This window comes from Chiloscyllium plagiosum, chromosome 26, assembly GCF_004010195.1.
Source record: "Chiloscyllium plagiosum isolate BGI_BamShark_2017 chromosome 26, ASM401019v2, whole genome shotgun sequence".
Lineage (NCBI taxonomy): Eukaryota > Metazoa > Chordata > Chondrichthyes > Orectolobiformes > Hemiscylliidae > Chiloscyllium > Chiloscyllium plagiosum.
Genome location: NC_057735.1, coordinates 2494002 through 2505474, shown reverse-complemented (window position 1 = coordinate 2505474; position 11473 = coordinate 2494002). Strand labels below are relative to the sequence as shown.

General features: G+C 40.6%; 1 protein-coding gene across 2 annotated transcripts in view; it reads right to left on the bottom strand.

The window, feature by feature from the left end:
* Window positions 1-5413: 5413 nt before the first annotated feature.
* Window positions 5414-11473, bottom strand: part of LOC122563025 (tyrosine-protein phosphatase non-receptor type 22-like) — a 96945-nt gene continuing 90885 nt past the window's right edge. The window contains exons 20-21 of one of the 2 annotated variants that reach the window (XM_043716337.1): window positions 9824-9904; window positions 5414-6603 (exon numbers count right to left, since the gene is read on the bottom strand). In XM_043716337.1, the coding sequence (XP_043572272.1) occupies window positions 6542-6603; window positions 9824-9904 (143 nt within the window). In that variant the 3' untranslated portion in view covers window positions 5414-6541. The remainder of the gene's footprint in view (window positions 6604-9823; window positions 9905-11473) is intronic. The other variant, XM_043716338.1, reaches the window with a different exon arrangement.

The following is an 11473-nucleotide window of genomic DNA, read 5'->3' as shown; positions in this document are numbered from 1 at the left end:
CCCCTTAGGTCCCTTTTATATCTTTCCCCTCTCACCCTAAACCTATGTCCTCTAGTTCTGGACTCCCCCACCCCAATGAAAAGACTTTGTCTATTTAACCTATCCATGCCCTTCATGATTTTATAAACCTCTGCAATGTTACCTCTCAGCCTCCTATGATCCTTTAAAGTATTTTGCACTAACAAAAAAAATTGTATTTTAATAATACCTTTCACATCACAGAACATCCCAACAGCCATTGAAGTACTTTTGAGGTATAGTTGCTGATATAATGCAGAAAATGCACAGTCAGCTCCCATAAATAGCAATGTGTTAATGAGTGGATAATCTATTTCTGTGATGTTGATTGAGGGATAAATAAAGGCACCAGGGATAACTCTCTTGAACATCTTTGAAAAAAATCCCACGACACCAGGTTATAGTCCAACAGTTTATTTGGAAGTACAAGCTTTCGGAGTGCTGCTCCTTCATCAGGTAGCATCGAAAGCTTGTACTTCCAAATAAACCTGTTGGACTATAACCTGGTGTTGTGTGATTTCTAACTTTGTTCACCCCAGTTCAGCACTGGCACCTCCACATCTTGTCCTTCTTTGAAATAGTGCCGTGAGATCTTTTTACATTCACTTGACAGAAAAAATAGTGCCTAAGTTTCACATTTTATCAGAAGGAAGATACCTCCTATGGTATAAGACTCCCTCAGTATGACACTGGAGTGTTGTGCTGAAGGAGTGTCTTTCATAAGTAGAAAGTGGCCTACACCACCAGTGTGTCATCCGAGGCTCACTGAAGATATTACCTAGTATGGTGACGAAACGTCCAAAAAGGAACCTTCCACCTCAATAAGCAAATCCAAATCCAGACGCAGTGTTTGTTGTGCTGTTAATATTTGCACGACCCAGACTCATGAAAGTCTGCTGGTGGCTAATTAAGGGTCTTAATGTGGATGCAGGAGGATCTAGACCATAAGGTCACAGTCTCAGAATTAGGGCTTGGCCATTTAGTACTGAGATGGAGATGTTCCTTCACTCAAAAGCATGATGAATCTTTAGCATTTTCTACTTTTCCCTATTTTGCCTATCAACCTGTTCAGAGATGTTAATACACACCTCTGGAGTAGGTGAACTAGAATCCAAACCTCCTGGTCAGGACACTACCACTGTGCCATAAAAGGGCTCTAAAGTATGGAATGCTTCATGAATTTGTGTCAAGATTAGAATGGTGCTGGAAAAGCACAGCAAGTCAGGCAGCATCCGAGGAGCAGGGAAATCGGGCTGATGAAGGGTTTTGCCCAAAATGTCGATTTTCCTGCTCCTCAGATGCTGCATGACCTGCTGTGCTTTTCCAGCACCACTCTAATCTTAACTCTGATCTACAGCATCTGCAGACCTTACTTTCGCCCTCATGAATTTGTGTGTTACCCTGTGCCAGGGTTAAGCTAATCTTTTTGCTATCATTCCGATTTCAGTATATTTTCTATCGAAGCCAGTATTTTCTATCCAAGAGACCATTAATGCTTAGTCAATTATTATATTTGAGACAGATTCTTGTGGATTATAGGATAGTGGCAGGAAGGTGAGTTTGAATAGATCAGTCACACTGCTAAACATCCTACTCCAGGTCTGAGCTCTGACATCAATTGGAGGGAGATTCATTTGGACATATTTCTTGGGGATTTATCACATGATCCCCTACACCCTCCCGCCCCCCAACTCCCAACCATTGGTCATGCAACCTTCGCATCCTCATGGGAATTCCTTCTCTCAGGCAACAGAAAACTTGCAGAAATCTTAGAGCCTAAACACCCTTTACCCATTCCCGTACCTCGGACCCTGCTCCTCTGCTGCTGTCTGACCTGCTGTGCTTTTCCAGCACCATGCTCTCAATTCTGATCTCCAGCATCTGCAGTCCTCACTTTCTCCCTATCAGGATATGGCCTGCTTTCAGCACAATCAACCCATCTTCATCTCTCATCGTCCCCATTATCAGCTTCTCTCCTTCCCTCACTTATTAACATCTATACCTTTGTTTGCTCATTTGTAATTCTTGCTCTGTCTCTGGGCTCAATCTCAGCCTTTCCACTTATTCCACTACCCCATCTTCAGCTTATAAATTATATATTTTAATTTCATCCATTTTTCTAATTAACCCTGTTCAGAGATGTTATTACACACCTCTGGGACAAATGGGACTTGTACCTGGGCCTCCTGGTCCTGGGATAGTGACACTACCACAGGTGGCACAAAAACCTGGTCCATGCTTTCTGTCCCAACCTGGGTCTAAAAGTCTCGTAAACTGGGGAGTTTTGAAGACTTTTATAAAATCTTTGATTTTTGTGATGTCTCTTTAAAATTCACTGGGCATCTCTGGCTCTGCCAGCATTTATTACCCAACCATAATTACCCAGTTAAGAGTCAACCACATTGCTGTCAGTCTGGAGTCACATGTAGACCAGACCAGGTAAGGATGGCAGATTTCCTTTTTCTAACAATCTAACGGAGTTCCTGTATTAATAGTCTAGAGATAATACCACCACGTCATTGCCTCCTCAATAAAACTGCAGGAATAAATAGCAGGGCTTAATTTTCAATGTGCTTACCCCAGTGAGGTGTAAGGCTACCACTTTGATTCAGTGGGTTCTGAGATGGACTAAGCCCTGCTCAAGAGCAGTCGAGATGAAGGTGGAGACATTACTTGGGTGGAAGCCACTCTAGGTCAGTGAGCACAGGAGTGATAGGGAACCAGGACCTGGTGTGAGTGAAGGCATGGACACCAGAGTTTCAGATGACCTCAGGTTTGCAGAGAGTAGTATGTGGCAAAATGAGATTGGAAGCTTATCTTGGGATGAAATGTAACACCAAGGTTATGACAAGACTGACTTGATGCCAGTCTGTTGCTCGGGAGAAGGATGGGTTTGGTAGTTAGGAATTCAAGTTTGGAGTGGGGACTGAAAATAATGGCTTCACTCTTCCTAGTATTTAACTGGAGGAAATTTCTTCTCATTCTGTACTGGATGATGGATACACTGCCTGCTACTCTCCAGGCAGTGTGAAGTCGAGAGGGTGGTGGCTATTGTAAGTGCTTTGATCATTTACTTGAAAAGCAATTTTTCTCATGTTTAGTATAAAAAAAAGCAACGTAAAATTATGAATAAACATTAATTAACAGCTCTGGAACTCAATGCCTATTTAATTCTGTATTCTTCAAACCAATGACCTCATTCTTGCTACAGTCTGTGAAGCAAAGCTTTTATACTATGATGGCTCCATCTAGTGACCACAAAGCCCATTGTTCAACTGTGGTTATAAAACAATCAGTTGCCATATCAAACCCAACAGACATTGTGTAAGTTAATTTGAAGACTTTATCTATTCATCTAAAATCCATTGAATGAATTTTGACATCAGTGTGTCTTATGAGCATGCCTCCAAATCTGAAAATCAGAGATTGTATCAGTATAATGATCAGGAATATGAAGTCACATTTCAGAAATTAGATTAAATTTTCATTAACCTGACGATCATATATCCAGCAACCTGCTCTTGATTTATATCCTCACGCCCCGCTATTGCAGTAGATTCACTCTGCTCACTCTTTCCCCACACAACTGCAAGAAAATGACCATTTCCAGTAAGAGTTAATCAAACCTCTGTCGTAGAGCTCTAGAGATGTACAGCACGGAAACAGACTAGTCCCATTTACTAGCATTTACCCCATATCCCTCTAAACTCTTTCTGTTCATATGCCCATCCAGATGCCTTTTAAATGTTGTAATTGTACTAGTTTCCATCACTTCCTTTAGCAGCTTATTCCATACACACACCACCCTCTGTTTGAAAATGTTGCCCCTTAGGTCCCTTTTAATTCTTTCTCCTATCACCTTAAATTTACACCCTCTAGTTTTGCTCTTCCCTATCCTGGGGAAAACACCTTGTCTATTTATCCTATCCATGCCCTTCATGATTTTATAAACCTCTATAAGGCCACCCCTCAGCTATGCTCCAAGGAAAACAGCCCCAGCCTATTCAGCCTCTTTCTGTAGCTTAAACCCTCCAAACCTGGCAACATCCTTGTAAATCTTTTCTGTACCGTTTCAAGTTTCTCAATATCCTCCGTTTAGCAGGGAGACCAGAATAGCACGCAGTATTCCAAAAATGGTCTAACCAATGTCTTGTACAGCCACAACATTACCTCCCAACTCCTGTACTCAATGCTCTGACCAATAAAGGCAAGTCTTGAGAAGATTTGTAGCTCACATTAAGGTTCTGGATGTAGGTTTGCTCACTGAGCTGGAAGGTTCATTTCCAGACATTATGTCACCCTACTAGGTAACATCTTCAGTGGGGCTCCGGACAAAGCAGTGTTGATAATTCCTGCTTTCTATTTATATGTTTGGGTTTCTTTGGGTTGGTGCTGTCATTTCCTGTGGTGATGTCATTTCCTGTTCTTTTTCTCAAGTGTGGTAGATGGGGTCTAACTTGATGTGTTTGTTGATAGAGTTTCAATTGGAATGCCATGCCATGTCATGTATGTAAGGAGACTAGTCTAGACGTCAACTATCCACAAAAAACATGACCCTCTCTCACTAGTATCCTTACATACAGATGAGGAAGGACACCACTTTGACTGGGACAACACATCCATCCTAGGACAAGCCAAACAAAGACATGCACGAGAATTCCTAGAAGCATGGCATTCCAACCAGAACTCTATCAACAAACACATTGAATTAGATCCTATCTACCACCCCTTGAGGAAAAGAACAGGATATTACATCACAGGAAATGACATCACTAGCCCTAAGAAATCCAAACATATAAATAGGAAGCAGGAATTATCAACAGTGCTTCACCCGGAGGCCCACTGAAGATGTTACCTAGTAGGGTGACAAAACAAATGGAAATGAACCTTCCAGCTCAGCGAGCAAACCTACATCCAGAATAAAGGCAAGTGTACCAAATGCCACTATCCTATCTACTGAGACTCCACTTTTAAGGAACCATGAACGTACACTCCAAGTTTGTTCAGCAATACTCCCAAACACCTCACCATTAAATGTACAAGTCCTGCCCTGGTTTGCCTATCCAAAATGCAGCACCTCATATTTTTCTAAATTAAGATCCAACTGCCACTCCTCAGACCATTGGCTCTTGATATTTTAGGGTATTACCATCATTGAATCTCCCATTATCAATATCTTGGGGGGTTACCATTGACCAGATCTGAATTGGACTAGTCCTATAAATAGTCTAGCTATAGCAGCAGGGCAGAGGCTAGGAATCCCACAGTAATTAAAACTCACCACCTGATGCTCTAAAGCCTGTCCACAAATCAGGAGTGTGATGGAATACTCCCCACTTATCTGAGTGAGTGCAGCTCCAACAACACTCAAGAAGCTTGACATCATCCAGGACAAAGCAGTGCACTGGGTTGGCAGTCACTTCAGCTTAAATATTCACATTCTCCACCATGACACGTGATGTTATGTGTGTGTTCCATTTACAAGATTAACTGCAGCAACTCACCAAGGCTTATTTGAGAGCAGTTTCTAAACCCACAGCCTGTACCACCTAGAGGGACAAGGGCAGCAGGTACAAAAGAAAACCACCACCTGAAAGTTCTCCTCCAAGACACTCACCATCCTGGCTTAGAAATATATTGCCATTCCTTTAGCGTCACTTGGTCAGGACGTTGGAAGTTCCTCACAGCACTGTAGCTGCCTCTGCACCACATAGACTGCTGTAGTTCAAGACGACAGCTCAGAAACACTTTTTTCAGGGCAGTTTGGAGACGGACAATAAATTCTGGCCTGGTCAGCAATACCAACATCCAGGAATAATTGTTTTAAAAAGAACCCTGTCCACACTGTCTTTGGGTCTGCATTGCTCTTGTTTGTGATTTTGGGAAACCCTAATGAAAATACAAATCATAGGAAGCTTCCACTAAGACTTTAGATTTTAAATATATTTATTAGAAATTCATCTCCAAACCCATTGAAAATATACAAATGGTAGATAAAGACAGTGCCTATCAGTAGAAAAGCATTAACTCTGCAACCGTAAACCTGGCATTCACTGCATTTTTGCCATGTAGATGCACATACATATCCTGCTTTCAGTGTGTGATTATTTCCTTAATCATGCACAAGTGCTTCTACAGAGGAGAAGCATAAATGAGCCATTGATCTTTTAAAGGGTGCAACAGTTCAAGTTTATAAGATTCAACAATGTGAATAGTTCTGATTGTGATCCTGAGTTATTGAAACTGTTCCTCAGTGAGGCACAGAATCCTTCGCTGTTCAGGAACTCATGAGTGAAACTGTGGGGAAGCGGAGCTTGGAAGTGCACCATCTCAGAGAATGTGATCTCACTCAGTCGTGCATTCCTCCCTTTAAAGGAGAGGAATAATCCTTTTCTTTCCTCTGTAAGAAGAATTATGCAGCCTATGGAAGACCAATTAAATCAAAAGGTGAGCCTGATCCCAAGAAATGAGTTTTGTCCCATTTGGTTTCAGGATGTGTGGATATTTCACAGAGGAGGCTGTTTCAGACCCAGTCTTCAGGAGGATTTCTTGGTCCTTTGGGTTTCACAAAGCGGCTCTTAAAACCTATAATAAATAAACAATTTAGCATTACAAAATATTCACAGCAAAGTGCAGGTCCAAATGTGCTCAACTGCTGTTTCTGCTCCACATTCTCCCACCATACTTCATCTCACTATCAGCATAGACTTCTGTTCCATTCTCTCCTGTGTGTTTCTCTAGATTGTGTTTCAATTAATCTTTGAAGTTCATTGCAATGTAGCAAGTTTCGCATTCTCATTCATCAATACTCTATACATTTGTGTAACAGTTAATTTCATGTAAAGCTAACCAATGAATATTGGCTTAAAATTGCATAATTTTGCATATACTTCATCTAAATGTTGACCCCAGTTTTTCAGGGATCACAATTCCAACATTTCAGAATCTCTGGCCATTCCCAGAGATGTTAATGATTTGAATTCATTGTAAATGTATAAAAACAATCAATTTTAATACTCGTAATGAAGTGCTTAAACATTCCTACATGTAATTTTTGTTATTTATTCAAAATATTAAAGTGGTTTTGAAAAACTGACCATGTTGTGAGTATTAATTACTAATTGTTCATTACTACAGTTTTTGGTTTTGGATTTCTCTCAGGACCCAGATCAAAAATGCAGGTGGACCTCTCAAAAATATAGCATGTGCAAAAGTCAACCCTCTGACTTGGGCCTAAAAACTTTGCCTTAGAAATCAGACCATTTACACTAGTACACAAGGTAAGTTGTCACTGAGAGTCAATTGCCTTCTGTGTATTAGAAGATCTATTAACGTTGTGGAACAGAGTCTTTGATATTGGGATCCCAGACATGGCCAACAGTTGGAAAACTAAGAAAGAGGACTGCAGATGCTGGAGATCAGAGTCAAAAAGTGTAGTATTGGAAAAGCACAACAAGTCAGGCAGCATCCAAAGAGCAGGAGAGTTGATGTTTTGGGCATAAGCCCTTCATCAGGAAAACTAAATTCAATCTGTGATCAGAAAAACTGGAAAAACTGAGTTTGTTTACATTCATGCTTTCCGTTATATTGAGATTCTTGCTTGACTTTCTCAGTAAGACTGCAGCTGAACCAAAACCAGCTAGCCTCATCGATTATAAGCAAGTCAGAAATGAAACTGCAAAGATCCCCAAAATAATTAAGGGAAGAATTATTTCCTGAACGTATGACTATAACTTTACAGCATGGTTCTGCATTTTGTTTAAGGCAAGAAACAGGAAGTGAATATTGACTTTGGACTTGAGAAACCATTGATCCATTGATCTTCTCTGGTCTTTTACTTCTGTATTTATGTTTCTCTGATCCCTTTCACAAGATCAAGACTGTTTCCAACATTTTGAAATCACAGTTTATGTTTATCAAACACAACGCTCAACAATCTTTTATTGACATATACTCCAACCACACCTTATCATATAACACTTTTATTAATGTAAAGCATTCCCAAGGCACTTCACAGGGATGTTATGAAACAATATTTGCCCTTAAGTCACACAGAGAGATACTGTGAAAGATGACCAAACCCTTGGATGAAAAAGGCGCATCTTTAAGGAACATCTTAAAATACATATAAATTAGCAGCTTCACCGTTTAATAAGATCAGGGCTAATCTAATTACTCCACATTCCTGCCTAATCCAATAACCCCTCACCCCTTATTGAGAACTATCCACTGTGCCTTAAAAGTATTCACACATTCTGTTGCTGCCACCTTTTAAGGAAGAGTTCCAGTGACTAATGACCCTCTGAGAGAAAACAGCTTCTGCATATCTCTGTCTTAAATGGGTGGTCACATTTTTAAACTAGTTTCAGTTACTTCCACAAGACAGAATACTCTTTCCTGTCAAAATCCCTCAGGATCTTGTATGTCTCAAACAGGTTGTTTTTTTAACTATTCTAAGGCTACAATGGTGGATTAAAGGGAATGGGAGAGGCACAAGATGCCTGAGCTGGATGATTCTAGGATTCTTGATCAGTTATACGGCTGGAGGAGGTGATGAGATAAAGAGGAGGCAAATCTACAAAGAAAGAAAGCTAATAGAAAATGTTCCGTTACTTTGGGACAATTGAGTAAAAGTAGATTATACTTCAATTATACAGGGCATAGGTGAGACTGCATCTTGAGTACGATGCACATTATTAATCACCTTATTTAAGGAAGGCTGCAAAGGCATTGGAAACAGTTCAGCGAAGGTTTATTAGACTTTATGTTTAAGGTGAGCCAAGAATATTTAAAAAGGACATGAATGGCAACTTTCTTTTACACATAGAGTAGTTTATGTGTGGAATGAACTGCCAGAGAAAGTGGTGGATGCAGGTATGGTTACAATGTCTAAAAGACATTTGGATAAGTACACTAATAGGAAAGATTTGGGGTGATCAAGTGCAGGCAGGTGGGACTAATTTAGTTTGGGAACAAGGTTGGGGTGGACTGGTTGGATCAAAGGATATGTTTCCATTATGCATGACTCTAGAATACCTGGAATAAGCAGGTTTCTCTATGAGGAAAGGTTTGACAAGTTAGGATCATAAAGCCAAATCACTATTTAGTTTTCTCTGTCATTAGGGAGAAACAACTGGCTGTGGTTTAACCTGAGGGTCACCACACCTCAGGTTCAGGGAGAGGTTGAGAGGGAGAGTCCTTCATTGATTGCATCAGCCAGTGCAGGAATTAAACCTATGCTTTTAGCACCACCCTACATTTGAGATGAGCCATCCAGCAAACTGAGCAACCAACCCCATAGGATTGCAGCCTTAGGAGTTCAGAAGAATAAGAGACAACATAATTGAAACATAAAATCCTGAAGACTCTTAACAGGGTAGATGTGGAGAGGATGTTTCCTCTCGTGGAAGATTCTAGAACCAGGGTAGTTACTTAAAAATCTGGAGTTGCTCATTTAAGACATAGATGTTTCTTCTCCTGTAGGGTTGTGAATCTTTGGAACTCTCTCCCGGAAAAGGTGATGGAAGCAGAGTCCTTAAATATTTTGAAGGCAGATGTACATAGATTCTTATTAAGCAAGGAAGTGAAAATTTACTGGGGTAGACAGGACTGGGGAGTAATCAGATCAGTGGTGATTTTATTGAATGGATTATGGAGGGTGGAAGATGGATCCCAACTGAATCATAACAATTAGGAGGGTTGAATGTGGACCCGTAGCCGTTACAGCCGATAAACTAACACCACAACCATCTGCTCAGAGTGAAGGGTGCCAGATATCAGCCTCAGTAAACACTGATAAACTCACCAAAGTTCAGAAATGAGCGACTGTGTTCTGTGCTTGGTTCACTCTCTGAAGCCTTGGACAATGCTGGAACACTGGTTATGGCTGTAATCACAAAGAGACATGGAAAGAAGGATTAACACACATTCCAGTGGTTTGGTTGCAATGTCTTTGTTGGTAAGTTCAGATTTCTGATTAAAAGATTGATGAAATATACTGCCTACTGGTGGATAAATACATTCCTTCACAAAATGAATTAATAGTTAATACTTAAAAGGAACCATACTGCATTTATATACCAGCTCTGACAATTCGAGGATGGCCAAAAACACTTTGCAGTCAATAAGGTATTTTCGGAAGAGTAGTCATTGTTGGAATGTAAAATGTTGAATGTGTGACTGAGCAGCCAGTTTTTGCACAGCAAGATCCCACAAACAGCACTGCGAAAATTAACAAGTAATTTGTTGTACAGATGTTGATTGAGGGATAGTGGGAAGAACTCCCTGAAATAAAACTAGAAAATTCTGGAAAAATGCAACAGGTTTGGTGGCATCTATGGACAGAGACAAACAGTCAAGGTCTGCTCTTCTTTAGATGCCATGGGATCTTTTATGTTGCAGCTGAGGCCTCTATTTGTCTCACCTGAAAGACAGCACCTCTGACAATGTAGCACTCTTTCAATAGAGTACAGGCAGCATCTGCCTTAATCTAGATTCAGTGTCTGGAAATACTGAGAGTCTGGATTTAAATAATCCTGATTTACATAATAATCAACCTCCATGTTTCTGGTCGATGGAAATATGATGAAACTTGTCTAAGTAGAGCGCTTTTGCAAACTGTTTTCAGTTGAGCTACAGATGATGATAGATTATAAATTTTCACTAGATTTGGTTTATCTGCAGGTCATTCTGCTCTAACACTCATTTCATTAACACCAATTCGCTACAACACGCTTGACAAATTGGGGCCACTGTTTCTAAAGCCCGAAGTTTTAAAGCATGTATTGGTTATAACACAATTCCAGCCCTGTTAGTTTAAATGGTGCTGCTATTATGCGATTTTCTTATAACACGGGATTGCATGGGAATAGAACTACTGCATTACAGCAGAACTGACTGTACGTCATGTGAAGCTTCATTTGCAGTAATGCAGGGGAGATGGAGGCACAGTGGTAATGTCATTGGTCTTTTTGTTTTATTCATTCACAGGATTTGGGTGTCACTAGGCATCATTTATTGCTCATCCCTAATTGCCCAGCAACCACATTGCTATGGGTCTGGATTTACATGTAGGCCAGACCAGAGAAGGATGGCAGATTTCCTTCCCTGAAGGACATTAGCGAACCAGATGGGTTCAGCAATAGCTTCATGCTCATTATTAAACTCTTATTTTCAGCTTATTATTGAATTCAAATTCTACCATCTGCCATTCGAACCGAAGTCCCCCAGAATATTACCTCGATCTCTGGATTGATAGTCCAGCAATAATACCATTAGTTTGTGAGAAGATTTGTAGCTCGGGTGCTCGTTGCTGTGGTTCTGTTCGCCGAGCTGGAAGTTTTTGTTGCAAACGTTTCGTCCCCTGTCTAAGTGACATCCTCAGTGCTTGGGAGCCTCCTGTGAAGCGCTTCTGTGGTGTTTCCTCCGCTTCCGGTTGTCAGTTTCAGCTGTCCAC